At 32.8% G+C, this 17,616-nt stretch overlaps 3 protein-coding genes and 1 non-coding gene across 4 annotated transcripts; 2 read left to right on the top strand and 2 right to left on the bottom strand.

The window, feature by feature from the left end:
• Positions 1-2,063: 2,063 nt before the first annotated feature.
• Positions 2,064-3,454, bottom strand: LOC101265452 (zinc finger protein CONSTANS-LIKE 4). Its single transcript, XM_004243376.5, has 2 exons — positions 2,679-3,454; positions 2,064-2,587 (listed from the first exon to the last, which is right to left on the bottom strand). The coding sequence occupies exons 1-2, from the start codon at positions 3,159-3,161 to the stop codon at positions 2,297-2,299; spliced, it is 774 nt and encodes a 257-aa protein (XP_004243424.1). The 5' UTR covers positions 3,162-3,454; the 3' UTR covers positions 2,064-2,296.
• Positions 3,455-5,318: 1,864 nt separating this feature from the next.
• Positions 5,319-5,403, bottom strand: TRNAS-UGA (transfer RNA serine (anticodon UGA)). Its single transcript has one exon. It is a non-coding gene; the product is annotated as a tRNA-Ser (tRNA).
• Positions 5,404-8,673: 3,270 nt separating this feature from the next.
• LOC104648390 (G-type lectin S-receptor-like serine/threonine-protein kinase At4g03230) lies at positions 8,674-12,405 on the top strand. Its single transcript, XM_010325478.4, has 7 exons — positions 8,674-10,406; positions 10,490-10,645; positions 10,733-10,926; positions 11,027-11,237; positions 11,331-11,568; positions 11,697-11,838; positions 11,910-12,405. Exons 1-7 carry the CDS (start codon positions 9,032-9,034, stop codon positions 12,222-12,224), a joined length of 2,631 nt encoding a protein of 876 aa, XP_010323780.1. The 5' UTR covers positions 8,674-9,031; the 3' UTR covers positions 12,225-12,405.
• Positions 12,406-13,883: 1,478 nt separating this feature from the next.
• LOC138337559 (sporulation-specific protein 15-like) lies at positions 13,884-15,863 on the top strand. Its single transcript, XM_069287481.1, has one exon. It carries the CDS (start codon positions 13,884-13,886, stop codon positions 15,861-15,863), a length of 1,980 nt encoding a protein of 659 aa, XP_069143582.1.
• The last annotated feature ends 1,753 nt before the right edge of the window (positions 15,864-17,616 follow it).

Genomic DNA, 17,616 nt, shown 5'->3' with positions numbered 1-17,616 from the left:
TTAAACTTGTATAAAGATGAACAAATAGATATACATGTCCTGTATGTCATTTTTCGTCCTACATGGTGTCCTACATGTATTCTTTCATGTAGGACTCATGTTTATTTTTTAAAAAATTGGATAGTTACGTACATTATGAAAGTTGAAGGTCAAATTTAAAATGTAAAGCTAAATTTAGAATCTAATACGTGTATTATGCCTAACTAATTCGATCATAACAAGTATTCAAACTAAATGACACCTATGTATTTGTTAAGAGTCTTACTTTATCTGTTAATTTTACTTGTCCTTATATTAAAAATAAATATGCATTTTTATTTGGCCAATTTATACATCAAAAGATAATTTATAATATAGTTTTTAAAATCAATAATTAATATATATATATATATTTTTTTTAAAAAAAATTATTATATTAATAATTAATATAATAAAAATATTTTATTTATTACTCCTTAAATCTTAAGAAGAATATCAAATTAAATCTGAGTAAATAAAGTAAACTTAGAAGTATATAATATAAATTAATAACTTTCTTTCAAGTTTTTAGCTTTGTCCAAGTTGATGTGACTGCCGGCCACAACTAGTTTACTTAATAATTCAAAATAATAGACATTAATCCTCAAATTAAGGCCACTATCAATCTCCAGATATTTTACAAACTATATTAATAAAATAAAACAGAGGCATGAAAATATCTTCTGAATAATGACTCAATTATAAATTTATAATATATCAACTGTGGGCCCAAAAAAAGAGAACAAATTAGGTTCACTAATTTCTTGAAAACGAGTCATGAATGATTTATTTGTATATTATTAAAAACAAAAAATATATAAAAATTATGTGGTGTTTGTCAAACGCAGGCAATTTTGAATATCTATATTTCTATAAAATTGCTAAAGTTTTTAGCCATTCATCCACTCTTGTGGAATTTCAACCACTCCCTCCATACAATTTCTTATTGCGGAAAAATTACGAATTCTTAAATTTATTATTTCCCTCGTTCGTTAACGAATTTTTTTTGTTAATCGATTATTTAAATTTCATTTTATTAAGTGTGCATTCAATTTAAAAAATCGTAATCTTTCCTCCTATTTTTCTTCCCCACAATAAAACCTAATTTTTTTCTATTATTTAATTATTTAGCAAAATTTTATTAATATTTTATAAGAAATATAAAAAGAGAATAAAATGACCTCAAAATTGTTGTGGCCTTGCAGCTTTTCTGTACCATTTCTAAATTAGATGTTTTCAAAATGAGTGGCGCAACCAATATTTCGAACAAACCACTCATGTTGGGTTTCGTCTGGTTTAAGGGTCCCTCTCAAATCCTTTCATTAAAAAAAATTCTAGTACTAATAGCTACTATATCCATTTTAATTTTGTACTTCAAAATTAAAAAAAAAAATTATTTTTTTCATCTTATTTTATTTTGCTTAGGATTATTAGATTTGATACAATATTTTTTTTTTTTAAAAAAAAGATTTCTAAAACTTACGATCGGTTGACTTAACAGACGGTTTCTTTTGAATCAGAGAGTAAAATGGAAAGGATTAGGGAGTACACAATTCTAGTAGAATTGTTCAACTCTATGGTGGACTTGTTACTCAACACCAAGAACTGGTAAATGGTAACAGATATCTCATACAAATTAATCAGAACTCAGCACAAACTGCCTAAACTCCAGGATTATAAAAATATCTAGACTTACTATTGATTTAAAAACTTTTTTCACCTCAACAAGCGTATATATCCAAGTTTAAAAAAAAAAATGTTCCTATTTTCTTTTTAGTTGGTTTATAAAAATGATGTTTTTTTTTTGCAACACTTAAAATTTAACTTTTTACGTGACATGTTTAAGACCATAAGATTAAAAGACATTTTGATATATTTAATATAACTTTAATTTAGAACCACGAGATTAATTTTTTTTTCTTTTCTTAAACTTTGTTTCAAGTCAAACTAGGTCAATATTTTTAAAAAGCAGGGAGTACTAGATATCATAAAAATTATGAAACAGATAAATGGTTAAGAGAAACAACAAAAAAATGTAATGCATATTTGTAAAAAATGTGTTTTTAAGGCATTCCTCATCTTAATATTAATCCTAAACATATTAGTACATCAACACAGTAAAATAAAATACTACCTATCCCTAAGATTAGTACTAGAATAAATTCAACAACTCTTATCCTAAAAAATATCAACCGACTAAAAGATTTAGGGGTAAAGGGCAAGTAAAAAAAAGTAGAACCCACGTAATGTTGATGAAAACGAATGGTCAATCAGACGGCTACGATGTCTCTGAGCTTTTCAGATCTGTGGTCCTCGACTCATGATTGAGTCTACAGAGCTCGGCGATCGCCGCACCGGAGTTCATCCTTTGCCGATTATTTCTCCGGATAAACTCTATTACCGGCGTGCATCTAGGAGCCGTGAGACGATCTGTTCTCTGGATCTTAACCGGCGTTCTCATTTTTGATGAGTATGAGTCAACACTAGCGGCTGCGTCGTCTCCGCCGTCTGCATCCATCGCCGGCGATATATGGACTTTCCGTTGACACGACGAACTTCCGCTGTCGTCCTATAACCACGATAACAAAGATTTAAGTATTCAAAAACTTATGAAAAATATCAAAATAAGAATTAAGAAAAAAAGTAGGAAAAGTTCATACATCTGACTGAAGATCCGGATCAGCTTCACGCATTCGCTTTGAAGAGACATTTCTACAGCCATTTGATGAATCTTCACTGCTAGATGAACTAGCCGGCGGTGGAGGCGTCGTATTTGACCACGGAACCACCTGAATATCCCCCGAATCAATTTCGTCCTCATCTTCTTCGTAATCAGTTTCCTCGTCCTCTGTATCACTCTCTTCATCATTCACGCTCTCACTCTCCTCCATCTCTTCCACTCCATCCCTATGATAGTAACCATCCACACACTTATCACATACAGAAACCGTCTTCCCAAGCTTTGCACCGGCAGCCGACCAAGCCGTAGGCGATTGACACACCTGACATAGCAAAGACCTAGAATGCCTCGCCGCAAGAAAGTTAGCTGAATGAACCTTCGCATCACAGTCCCAACACAAACTTGCGTTATCCGATTCACAATACATCCTAGCCAATCCCGTACAAAGCTCACAGTTCTTCATAATTTCTCTGTATTTTTTCAAATGGACAAAAAAAAAAGCAACAATTTAGAGAAAATGGAGAGAGAAATCACAGAAACACCAATTGTTCAGCTCAGACGGGAGTATAAATGTAATGGGAAAAAGGTAGAGATGTGGGTTGATATAGAAACGACAACGTACATAAAAGATGAATGGTAAAAAAGAGTGACAGGTGGTAGGTACGTGAAGAGTTTCTATTTTTTTTTAATTTTCTTGTGTGGCTCGGGAAGGGATGTTTCCTTGGGTTCGTACAGGATATTTTTCAAAGAGAGTATATGGGGTTGAGCTGATGTGGAGATTTAGAGTTAGGAGGAAGATTCTGATTTGTCTGACGTGTAGCAATGGGCCACGTGAAATGCACCTGAAGAGGAATTTGAATTGGTGTAGGACCCAAACCTCAAATCACAAAATTCATTGAATTGCGTATTCTTAGATTGAAATTAATTATTTACCCAAAAATGAAATTATTTTACAAGGTAAATAATATCCCATGTGTCATTTCGTTATGGCGACTTTTTCTTCCATCCACATTCTCAGAATTTAATAGTATCACTTTATATGTCTATAATATAGTGGTGCTCCTAACAAGTCGCTGGGTGCGGAGTATAAAATATGTAATAATTTTAGGACAAAATGTAGATATTATTTTAATTTGTATTTAGTTAAGATATATTTTATATGAAGTGAATTTTTAAAATAATGTACTTATTAAGAAAAATATTTAATGGTATCTTTTAAATTGTAATTTTAATTATTGTGGTGTGTGAAATTATAAATAATATAGTTTTGTAAGTTATATAATTTATCTTCTAGAAAAGATATAATACATAAATATGACTCTTAATTTGGCGTGAGTTCACAATTATGACTATTAACTTTGAGTGTACACAAATAGACACTTAAAGTTGTTTAAGATTGAAAAATAGACACATTCATCCTAAATGACAATATTGAATCTACATGGCATTCTAGATGTATTATGCCATGTAGAACACTTGTGTCTACTTGTTCACATTCAAAGTTGGAGGACATAATTGTTAGTTAATGCCAAGTTAAGAGTCATATTTGTGTATTATGCCCCTAGAAAAATCAAACTTCATTAAAAGATAGGGCAAATATAAAAAAAAATCAAATATCCACAATCGATTATTTTAAACAATAAAAAAAGTATTAAAGATTCATATAATATGAAATAGAGAGAGTACAATTAGATAGTGATTCAGTTATTTATTCTACCATCACCATAATAATAAGATAGATTATAGATGAGATAACTCGTTTTAAAATAACTTTATCCTAAAATTAATGAAATAAGTTATTTTCAACCAAATAATCCTTGTTCAGTGGAGGATAGCTAGTCACTCATACTGTATACCTTCTTTAATAATATGTATTATATATAATAAATCGTAAAATTGAATGTTATATGAAATATTTTATTTAAGGTAAAATGAGATATAAACGGGGCAAAATATGAAACGCAAAGTTTCATGATTTGAAGTGCTAAATTACTACTAAAATCATTTGCCTCTCCTCAAAATCCCAGCATCACAATTTAATTTTTGTCTCATGTGTTCTTAATTTTTAAATTTATGTTTTATAAAATAGCATAATGACGCACATTATTTTTTTTATAAGAAAATCTTTTTCCAGAGTTTTGATAGTTTTTTGTCCCAAAAAGAAAAGACTGAGGCACCATACCCTGAATATTTCATTTGATAGTGGACCATATTGCCAAAGTTGGGCAGAGAAGAATGTAGAGATTATTTTGTTCATTGTAGTATATTTTTAAAAGGGGAATGACATCTGATAAATCACCCAAATATTATAACTGTTAATTGACCAAATTAATAGGGAAATTGTAACATACAAAAAATTTATAGAACTAATGAATATGTGTGGACACTTATGCAATGAATTTCATAACAAGTAGTATTTTCTTCTGTTGCTTGAGTTGTTGATTTTTCAGAAAAAAATTCTCTCCATTTTCACGAAGCAAAGATAAGATCTGTATATATTTTGACTTTTATAGTATCTACTTGTAAAAATATATCGAGTATAAGTATATTAGAGAGGATATGCTATAAAAATTCCTTCTATGGATTTTTGGAAAATTAATTATGCAAAAAAAGAATAAGACGTCGACAGCAGGGTTCGAGAACCTGCGCGGGCGTAAGCCCAACAGATTTCAGGTCTGTCTCCTTAACCACTCGGACATATCGACTTTTGTTTAAATTATCGTATGTTTTATTTTAAAGAATATATTTTGTTCTACTAAATAAAATTAAGAATATCGAGCACTCAAAATTAAGATGAGACTAGTTCTTCCGACTTCTATTTTGTGTCAAATAATATATATAAGTATTTATTATAACTTATCATGTATTAGTTATGCAGATTTTTAAATTATAAAATTAAAATAATATATTAATTTTATAAATGATAATTTACCTCCTAATCAACTACCGAGCAATAGTATTACTTATACATAAATTCAACAAGTACATTTACGTATACTCGTACCTAAATCATATACCAAATGATCCCTTATTGCTTCTTCTAATTATTACTAGATAATTTTGCCCTGTAATATTAACCTTGTCAAGTATGGGGTATTTCATTGATAGATTAGTCTTACCTCTTAGCTTATTGTTAATATATTATCAAGCTTTTGTCGTTTGAAATTGCTTCATGTTGTTGTAACAATTTTCAGTAAATATCAACTACACTCCATAACTAAAGCGTGCAATTGTAAATATATGTTCAATGATTTTCTCCAACAACGACACACTATTAGAATCAGAAACAGCAAAATAAAAAAATATAAGAAAAAAATTAGAACTAAACAATATCTTGTATAATAATTAATACAAAGACACTGACTTTTCAATTGTGGATCTCTATTGAAATTCTATAACTATGACCCACAATTGGAACTGGAACTCAAAAAAGTACAACTAAAAAGGAGGTCTCCTCTTTGTCTTTGATACCATATTTTGAAGAGAAGATAATAATTGATTAACACAAGCTCTGAAGTTGAATGTGAGATACCATGACACTTTAGATTTAACACACATTTTCTATAGTATGTTAAAAGTCAAAAATGCCCTCAATTTGAATTTTAAAACAGACATGATGATATTACTCCATTACTCACACTTCTATAATAGTAAAGTTCAAATTAAAAAAGGGAGAACTTTCACATATAGCCACTAAAAATAGTCTAATTATTCTTCATAGTTATAGTTTGATAATTACAATTCATAGCTATATGTTATAGAGAGGATAGGGGCGAGCGTTGGGAGAGACAGGCGAGAGGCGAGACAGAGCAAAAAGTGGGAGAGAGGTGAATTGTTTATGTATATTGGTTAGATAATTGTGTATTATACATATGTATTTGTATATATGGCAAACAATATCAGGTGAGAGAGGGAGAGGCAAGCGAGAAGGGCAGAGTGTAGGAGAGAGGTGAATTGTATATGTATATAGTTTAGATAATTGTATATTACACATTTCCGTTTGTATAAAAAGCAAGCGAGACTGGGAGAGAGAGAAAGAGGAGAGAGGCGAGTGAGATTGGGAGAGGGAGGAGAGAAGAGAGCGAGAGAGGTCAATTGTATGTGTATATTGATTAGAAATTGTATATTATATATATGTATTTATATATTCTGGTGAAATATACATATACAAAATATGATTAATTATAAACTCGAAGTCAGCCCACAGATTTAATATCTAATGTTAGTCGTAATTGATGATTATAGCAAATTATAACTATAGTAAAAAATTAGGTAGTATAAATTTGCTCAACCACGTAATATTTTCTTAAAAATATGTGTTGGATTGTTATCCAAATTGGGCCTACTTGGGCTAACAATCATTATTTACTCCAATTTTCAGCCCAACTAAGCATAGGTGCACAAGACCAATGATTCAACTCATTTTGACCGGCCTAAAATCAATTTGAATCTGTCCATTTATTAGTCCTAAATTTTTTTTAATAGGAGTCCTTGAAAGAAAAAATGCATAAACATATTCCTTAATTTTATTTGAATTAGGATCTACGCTTTACAATTTTGAGTGTGTATAAACAAATATTTAAACATGTATAAAGATGATCAATAGGTAGACACATATATTTCTACATGATATAATACATGTAGGATGTGAATCGCCACATAAGATAAACACCACAATGTTTAAGTGGATATACTTGTGATAAAATTGGAGTGCAAAGACGTTACATTCTGTTTTGATCATTGTTACCCATTGTATTGTATTTTTATCATAAATACAATATTTGTTTTGATTGTTACTTAAAATATATTGTATTGAATTGTGAAAGTTCGTCCTACATAATAACGAAAATTCTCATTTTACAGAACAACGATTGGGTGTGTTCCCATTGTAACTTAATATCTTTTTTTCAATTATATCCTTACATAATATTTCATAATACTATTTTAGCCTTTACCATATACTCTCTCTGTCCACTATTGTTTGTCAGATATACTAAAATTAATTGTCCAAAATTAATTGTCAATTTAAATCATCAAGAACCGATTAGTCAACCTTTTCCAATCCCGCACTTAATAATTACATAACCATTGATTTAAAAAAGTATTTGTCATTTTAAAGTTACAAGACTATTTTAGTCAAATTGCAACTTATGTTTTAAGGGTTGTTGGATGGTCTTATCCTAAGAAACAATAGTGGATGGAGGGAGTATTATTTAATCCTAATCAAACCTCCTACCCTAAGAATAATTAGGAGTCAAATCAAATAAATAAAAATATTATTAAACAACAACAAACAATACTGTTTAGTAAAACATTGTATATACCATATATTACAATACAATATAGTATGTTATGAAATAATGATCCAAACAGAAAGTAACTTAAATCAAATTAAATGAGATAATTATAGACAATATCTAGAATTGTATTTTAGTCCACTACAAGAAAACTGTGAATTACATGGAGATTTTTCTGGGGATTAATATGAAAATTCGTAGAAAACTTATTTTCCTACAAATTCCAAGAAAAATTTCCATGTAATTCACATTTTTCTTATCTTTGTCGCATGTCAAAAAAAAAAAAATCAATTCGAGGAATCATTTTGTGATATAGGACCATACGTTTTATTTGTCGATACAGAAAATAAACGAAGAGATAATAAATTAAAGAACTAACTTAGGAGAATATCCTCTACTCCAAAGTTGACTTGACTTTAACTTTAACTAAAAAAAAAAAAGAAAAAAGAAAAGGAATTGACTTTAATTTTTCGTCTTCTCATTTCTTTCATCTTATAAAGATGAAAACAATGTATGTGGTTATACTTATTTCAACAATACTAGTCCTAAATTATTAAAGATTTTGAATACTTTTCTTCGTTTTTATGTGAAGTCACACCAAACGGTAAATCAGAAATAGAAAGTAATTCTAACAATATTTTGCAGTAGTATCTAAATGTTTAATAATATGATGAACTTGTACAAATGAAATCTCATTTTTTGAAGAAATAATTCACTCTCGAAAACACACTAGTAATCCAATCCAAGAAGTACTTTACGATATCTACTTATCAATTCTCCAAGGCTAATCATAGCTTAAAAGTTTTTCGGAGTTTATTATTCAAATATTTACTCAATTATATTATAGATATCTTACCTGTCAATTCTCCAAAGCCTACCATGTGTGTAAAGTTTATTACTCAATATAAATAGTATAGTAATAGAAACAAAATTTGATCATATAAATAATCTCAATGGTTGGCTGAAAAAAAAAACAGCTAAATTAATTTAAGGACGACCATTTACTTGGTGTTGACTGTACTCACATTTGAAGTGAATGTTCTTTTCTCATATCATCAAAAAAAAAAAAAACAATATGTTATTGACTCAAGTAGTTGCTGGAAAAGTTCATGTTATGCAACTAAGTAATTTTGTTTTGTTGTTATTAATTTTATGTGGATGTGATGCAAGGAGCACGATCGATGGAAGGAGTAAGTTAATAAACGGGGAAACACTGGTATCTGCTGGAGAAAATTTTGAATTTGGATTCTTTTCTAATGATGCAGGGTTAAACAGATATGTAGGTATATGGTATTACAAATTAAGTCCTCGAACAGTTGTATGGGTTGCTAATTGGAATGATTCGATTCAGCATCCAATAAAAAATAAGGCGATTGTTTCGATTGTCGTTGAAGATGGTAACCTCAAAGTTTTGAATTCAATTAGTGGATACACTTTTATCTCCTCAGGAGTAGAGGGTAACTCTGGCGTTAAAGCAGAGTTGTTGGATACAGGGAATTTGGTTTTATTTGATGAATCAGGAACTAAAATGTGGCAGAGTTTTCGGTATCCAACGAATACTTTCCTTCCTGGTATGAATATGGAGAGTCTGGAATTAACTTCTTGGGAAGGATCTGGAAATTGGAAATACAAATTTAAAGTAGATCAAGGAGACAACAAAAAATATGTGATAGTTGAGAACGGAGGGGGTACTCACTGGCAAGGGTCTGTAGGAGGAGTTGCCAAATCAACTGCTTATAAATATTTCAGATTCAATGATATGCCATCTTTTGTAACCTTCTTTTTATCCAATAATTCAGTTGAAGCGAGAAAAACGTTATTCAATAATTCAGTGGAAGAGACAAGAACATTGTTCAATAATAATCGTAATTTTACTCCGATTGTTTTCTCATTGTTAGACAAAAATGATTTTGTTTTCCAAGGTACCAGACTCCTAATGAACTCCTCTGGAGAAATACAATTCTACTTTTGGGATAGCAAGAGCGGATGGTCCTTGTTATGGTCTGCCCCAAAAGATAAATGTGACGAGTTTAGAAAATGTGGTAAATTTGAGATTTGTAACAGCAACGAGAGGCAAGTGTGCAGATGTTTGCCTAGGTTTCAGAGTAATCCTCGAGAAGATTATGGAGACGGAGAATATTCAAGTGGATGTTCGAGAAAATCAGATAACTTTTCTTGCAAAGAAGACACATTTATGGATCTGAGCTCAATGAAATTTGTGTATCCAGAATGGACAGATACAAAGATTAATACCAGTGGCGACTGCCTGAGTCATTGTTTAAGTAACTGTTCATGCAATGCATATACATATTCTAATATTTCTGGATGCTGGTTTTGGGGGTCGAATCTCAATAATCTCCAGGAGAACTACACTGGTGGCTACAACCTCTCTGTCCGCGTGCCCCCTATTGGTAAGAAAATGATCTGTGACCATAAATTCTTCATTTCACATTTCCGATACCAACACTTGTTTCATTTATTCAATTCTTTTCAGAAGTTAGACCACAAGCACCATTGAACAATACACCGATGCAGACATCCTCACGGAATCAGAGACCCCTTGTTATTTCCATCTCTGTAATTCTTGGAGTTATGGTTCTATGTGGTATTATTTATATGATTTATCTGAAAAGAGTGGAAAGAAGTAAAGGTAACAATGTAGAAATTTCATCTGCTTTTTCTCAACTACTCCAACTTTTGGATATATTAATCATTTCAATTGTTTTGATTATAAAAGCCAGAGAAATTGTTTTGGGGATGCCTATGGACTACTTGCCTCATAGAGATAGTTTTGATGGAGATTTAATCACTGAAGATGATAAGAAACGGATTGATGTCCCGTTTTTCAGCTTGAATAGCATACTAGTTGCTACACAAAACTTCTCAAATGCAAGTAAGCTCGGGAGAGGTGGATTTGGACCTGTTTATAAGGTTTTGCAACTTTCTCTTTTTTTTTCCTTCTTCTGTTTTAAGTTGTTTTAACATTTCACTCGTTTTTGTTATATAACAGTTCGGAGATACATTTATGCAGGGTAAGTTTCTCGGAAGTACAGATATGGCAGTTAAAAGGTTGTCAAGTGATTCTGGACAAGGTGTTGAAGAATTTAAAACTGAAGTAATGTTGATTGCAAAACTGCAGCACAGAAATTTAGTTAGGCTTCTAGGCTATTGTGTTGAGAGAAATGAAAAGATTTTGTTATATGAATATATGCCCAACAAAAGCTTGGATACGTTTCTATTTGGTTAGTATACTTCCTTCCCTGCCACGAAACTCGTTGTAGTAATAGTTTTATGATTGTTTCTCTCTGAAGTTATCTTACAAACCTTGCAATTAGATCATGCATTCTGTCAATTACTGGACTGGAGGATCCGTTTTGAAATTATATTGGGTATTGCTCGAGGGCTACTTTATCTTCACCAAGACTCGAGGCTAAGGATCATTCATAGAGATCTAAAGACGAGCAACATATTGTTAGATGAAGAAATGAATGCCAAAATATCAGATTTTGGCTTGGCAAGGATTGTTGAAGGCAAAAATACAGAAGCTAATACTAACAAAGTCGTTGGAACATAGTAAGTCTCTTAGTTCTGCTTTCACCTTTGATTTGGTGGGCAGAAGATAGATATATACACACCAAAAATGTATTGGTTGACACAGAGTAGATGCTAAAATAACCTATTCTGGAACACACTTAAAACAGTGGCTATATGTCTCCGGAATATGCAATGGAGGGACTCTTTTCAATCAAGTCTGATGTATTTGCCTTTGGAGTGGTCTTACTCGAGATCATAAGTGGGAGGAGAAACATGGAATTTTTCGGAGATGTAAACCTCATTGGTCATGTAAGTAGCAAAATCTCCCTCACATCCCATTCTACTTAAAGCTTTCATTGACTCAAAATGACTTATTACAGGTATGGAGACTCTGGATGAAAGACAGTGCATTAGAAGTGATGGATGAAACCATAGTTGAGTCGTGCGATGAAAATGAAGTGCTAAAGTGTGTGAATGTGGCACTCCTATGTGTTCAAGAAGATCCAGCTGAACGTCCTGTAATGTCAAATGTTGTTTTTATGCTTGGAGGTGAAAGCATAACACTCTCAAGACCAAATCAACCAGCTTTTATAGCACGAAGAAATAGCGCTGGTGCAAGTACATCATCTTCGTCTTCTAAGCTCTACAACACTTCCAACAATGGGTTGACAATAACTCAACAAGTAGGCCGATGAAATCGATATATATATATATATATATGTTAAATGCATAACGTACTGAAGCCAACAATGTGCCGGTATAAATTTTCTTCAAATTCAGTTTGAATTCCTGTTAAATTATTTTGGCACGCTAAATAACAGATTGTGTTATAGTCTCGGAGAGTAATTAAAAGATAGTCTACTAAACATGGTCAAACTTATACTCCTACTAGTTCTCGGAACGTGCATTGCACGTTTGTTCCCTAATTGATATTATAAAAGTTAATTTATATAGTTAAGTTCAAATCTTAGTCCTTTGATATGTAAGTTTGACATAAGAATATAACTCTGCACGAAATATAACATAAAAATCTTATGTTAGATATTGGAGGTTTGAATTTTAAATACTTCATGAAAAACAAACTTTTTATAATTATTTTAGAAGAATGAATATTTTTTTAATTACTAAACATAAGTTCTAATAATCAAAAAAGAAATTGTCTATTAAAAAAAAAGATAGTATAAAGAAAAATATTCACAAAATATTTTGGCGGTGTATCATCAAAGTTATAGAAAAAATTATAATTTCAAACAAAAAAAAAGTAAATAAAGACATGACATTCATAATAAAAGACATCACATTAAAATGTATAGACAAATATATTTTCATACTAATTAAATTACATTTTGTTAGAAGTTGGCTTAGTATAGACAAAACATATCATACGTATAAAAAACTATAATCATATAATAATAATAAAAAAATAAAAAAGAAAGCATAAATATCTTAAGAATAATGATACACTATATATATATATATATGTTATTTGTAGTTTTGATGATTTGACAAACTTAGGGACCTCATAAAGGTACCGGGTTTTCTACTTGAGTATTGCAGGTGTATTGTTCGAAGTATTGCAGATAAAACAAAACTCAGGGACCTAATAGAGGTACCAGGCTCTCATGATGACGAGTCAGTCAACTGCCAGCTGGAGATGGTGCAGAAAGTAGGTGCACACTTCCCGATGACGTCAGAAAGTGTGACCCTTCCAGCCAATGGCAAAGAAGTTTAGGAAAGTGACTTGCCCATATAAAAGGCACTTTCCTAAACACTTCTCTCTAGTTTTTGCAACTTGATAAAAACTTTTCAAGAACTCTTGCAAAGGCTCTACAAAGTAAAGGCAGAGTTATTCCAAGAACAACAGCAATATCTTGAGCTTTTCGTCTAGTTGTTTAGGAATACATTCTCTTGTTCTTAAACTGTAAACCATTCCTGAATCTATAAAGGATTTGGTGTGTTGTGTTAAAAGTCTAGGTTGTCCAGGTGGGATAGCTTAGTGGGTAGATTGTCTTTCTACTTTGGCTTGTTGAGCAATAGAGGTCTATTGCTTAACGGTAAGATTGATAACTCTTTCTTACGTTTGGTGTAATCGTGTTTCGCTTTTGCTTTTGAAGATTAGTGAAAACGATTGAAAATCCTGTGAGACAGGTCGTGGTTTTACTCCCTTAAGCAAGGAGGTTTCCACGTAAAATCATTGTGTTGATTTTACTGCATTTAACTTTCTGGTAATTTTCTGAAGTAAAGTAAGGGACCTGGTCCATTACTCGTAAAGTGAAGGCATACATTCTATCAAGTGGTATCAGAGCAGACACTACCTATTTGGTTAACACCAAGGTAGTGATTTTGTTCTAAGAATGGCAGCTCCACTTAACCTCGAAGAAGGTCAGTCATCACACAGACCTCCTCGTTTCAATGGACACTTCTACAGTTGGTGGAAAGTTAGAATGCACGACTATCTCATGACTGAAGATAGCGAGTTATGGGATATTATACTAGATGGACCCTTTGTTCCAATGATGGAAGTAAAGGATGGAGAAATGACCGTTACTGTTCCAAAGCCCAGGCAGAAATATGATGATGCTGACAGGAAAAAGATTGAAAAGGGTTTCAAAGCTAAAACTCTTCTGGTCTGTGGGATAGGACCTGATGAGTACAACAGAGTGTCAGCCTGTGAGTCTGCTAAAGAAATTTGGGATTGCTTGTTGACTGCACATGAAGGAACTGAACAAGTCAAAGAATCCAAGATTGATATGCCCACCTCACGATATGAGAACTTCAAAATGAAGGAAGGAGAAACTATACATGACATGTTCACCAAGTTTTCTTCTATTACAAATGAGCTGCGAAGTTTGGGTGAACCTATAAGCATGACCAAACAAGTCAGGAAAGTGCTTCGAATTCTTCCAAAGTCTTGGGAGAGCAAAGTTGATGCCATTACTGAAGCTAAAGACTTGAAGGTGCTGACCATGGATGCCTTGATTGGCAATCTGAAGACACATGAGATGAATCAGAATTACGATTTATCAAAGAAGGAAGCTAAGAAAGACAAGTCATCGATGCTGAAGTATAAATCAGATGAAGATTCCAGTGATGATGATATGGCATATCTCATCAGCAGATTTCAAAAGGTTGTGAGGAAAAACAAAGTTTATAAAAGAGGAACAAATGGTACTCGAAATGCTGCTCAAGGTGACACTTGCTACAAGTGTGGAAAAGCTGGACACTTCATCAAAGAGTGTCCTTTGCTCAAGAATGAAAGCAAGGATTATCAAAAACCAAGAAGTGACAGTGAGAATAGAAGGGACCTGGTACCTGGTAACAGAGATCGTAAAGCTACTGCTGATATGGTTGTCAAAAGGGCTCTTGCTGCTTGGGGGGATTCTTCAAGTGATTCAGAAGATCCTGATGAGCCAAAAGATGTGTCTATGGTCGCTGTGCATGAGGAGGAAACTGTCTTCAATGAAATGTTTGCTCTCATGGCACACACAGAAAATGAAGAAGAGGACAATCAGGTAACTCTTCTTGACATGAAAAATGACTTGGAAAAATATTCTCTTAAAAAATTGAGAGCTTTGGCAAAAGTCATGCTAGATTCTGTGATAGAGTTAACATCTGAAAGAGATACCATGAATGCTGAACTTGAAATTTTAACTGAAAACAAAGTTCAATTTGAAGAGACAATGTCAAGAATGGTGTCTCTAGAGTCTGATAATTCTGAACTTAAGAATCAATTGAATCAGATAACCGAAGAAGCTGAAAAGCTGAATGGAATGTCAAATGGTTTAAGAGTTGAAATTGAAGAAAAATTGAAAAACTCTGAGAAAAATCTGAGACTGTCTTTGGAGAAAAGCAACAGATTAGAAAAGGATATTGTCAAACTTAAGGAAGAACTTGAAAAATCTCTTAAGTGGACAAAATCCTCTAAGTTGTTGTCAAGTGCAACAAACCAGAGTAATTTCAATAAGAAAGGACTAGGAAGTTTGAATATCACTCCTCCCTTTAATCCTCACAGTAAGTATGTATTTGTGTCTGACAATCTGCTTTGTCTTCACTGTGGTAAAAATGGGCATTTAACGGGAGAGTGTGCTAGCTGGAAAAATTCCCATGAAAGGCTCTCTAACTATGCTGTAAGGCAAAAAGTATCAAATGAGAGACCTGGTCCTCCAAAACATGTTTCAACTGATAGATTTTCAAATAAAAAATCTGTTTCTACTCCAAAGTCCTTTGTTAGAAAAATTCAAAAACTGCCCTATTGGACTAGATACAATCTGATCACTCCCTTATCTGCTTTCTGGGAACTCAAATTGAAATGGGTTCCCAATCTTAACAAGTAATTCTTGTTGCAAGTGAGTGAGAGGAGCAGCAGTCAATGTTGGTATATGGACAGTGGATGCTCTAAACATATGACTGGTGTCATCAAAAATTTCCTCTCACTCAAGACACTTCAGGAAGGGGGTGTCTCTTTTGGTGATGGAAAGAGGGGGTATATTTTGGGTGTAGATATTTTGTGCTGAACAATGGAAAGGATGATCTGGGAAAATTTGATCCTAGAAGTAATGAAGTAGTGTTAAACCCAACAATAGAACTCAAGGTATTGAAGAAAACATTCATGTTGTTTTTGATAAAGATGGAAACTTAAAAGCCAATGGATCAAATGATGAAGATGATGTGTTCAAGCTATTCAATTCAAAAAAAATAAAAAATTGAAGGAAGTGAAGCTGATGCAGAATAACAGTTGAAAAATGACTTTGATGATCAAAATCATAGTCTACCTGAAGAGGCTGATGAGGTTGGAAAGTGTGATGAGGTACCTGGTACTACTCTGAATTTCAGTCAGAGTAAATCAAACTCCCCAAAAATGATGACATTCTTGATGAGGAAGAACATCTCTGTGAAGAATTCTCATTACTAATGGGAAGGGAGTTTGAAATGAGCATGATGGGTGAGTTGACATTCTCCCTGGGTCTGCAAATCAAGCAATCATCAAATGAGATTTCAATATGCCAGGAGAAGTACATCAAAGAGCTGCTGAAGAAATTCAATATGTTTGATTCTAAACCTATTGATACTCCTACGGGAACAAATTCCAAGATGATAGTAGAAGAATCTGATCCCCTTGTGAATCAGACATTGTACAGAGGAATCATTGGCTCCTTGTTATATTTGACTGCTAGCAGGCCTGATATTGTGTATAGTGTTGGAATGTGTTCCAGGTTTCAAGCATGTCCTCGTGATTCACACCTGAAGGCTGCAAAACGTATTCTCAGATACTTGAAGAAAACAGGGGACCTGGTTCTCCTCTATCCTGCAGGTGGCACTTTTGATCTGGTTGTTTTTACAGATGCTGATTTTGCAGGTTATCAAGTTGACAGGAAGAGTACCTCTAGAATGGCTCATTTCCTTGGATCATCACTTATCTCTTGGGGTACCAAGAAGCAGAACTCTGTGGCTCTTTCAACTGATGAAGCAGAATATGTAGCTGCTGCAGCTTGCTGTTCTCAGTTGCTGTGGATCAGGCAACACTTGGAGGATTTTGGAATCCACATCAAAGCAATTCCTCTTATGTGTGACAATACTAGTGCTGTTAGTATGGAAAAGAACCCAGTCCACCATAAAAGAACAAAACATATTGATGTTAGACATCATGTCTTGAGAGATAATGTTGAGAAGGGAAATATTGTGCTCACAAATTGTCCAACGGAGGAACAAATTGCAGACATCTTCACCAAGTCTCTCAGCAAGGATCAATTTGAGAGGAATCGGCTAAAGTTGGGAATGTTAATCTCCAAGTGATGCTTTTAGCTTCCAACAGTGGAACTCCCTTGATGGCTAAAATTGCAGTGCAGGTATCCTTTGTGTGAATTTTAAATATCTGAACAAAGATCCCTTTTTGTATCTTTTGTAGGTATACTCTCAGTAGGGACCTGCTCAGCAAAAGAAGAAACTAGAACAATTAAGGAATGAAGTTAAACTCTACCATGGTACCTGGTACTTGTCCAGGTTAGAATTTATACATTAAATTTAAACTGAAAATTTTGACCGTTGAAAATTCCACGTGTCAGTCATCGGTTACTCTGACCGATCAGT

This window comes from Solanum lycopersicum, chromosome 7 (genome assembly GCF_036512215.1).
Source record: "Solanum lycopersicum chromosome 7, SLM_r2.1".
NCBI lineage: Eukaryota > Viridiplantae > Streptophyta > Magnoliopsida > Solanales > Solanaceae > Solanum > Solanum lycopersicum.
This window is presented reverse-complemented; position numbering and strand designations above follow the sequence as displayed.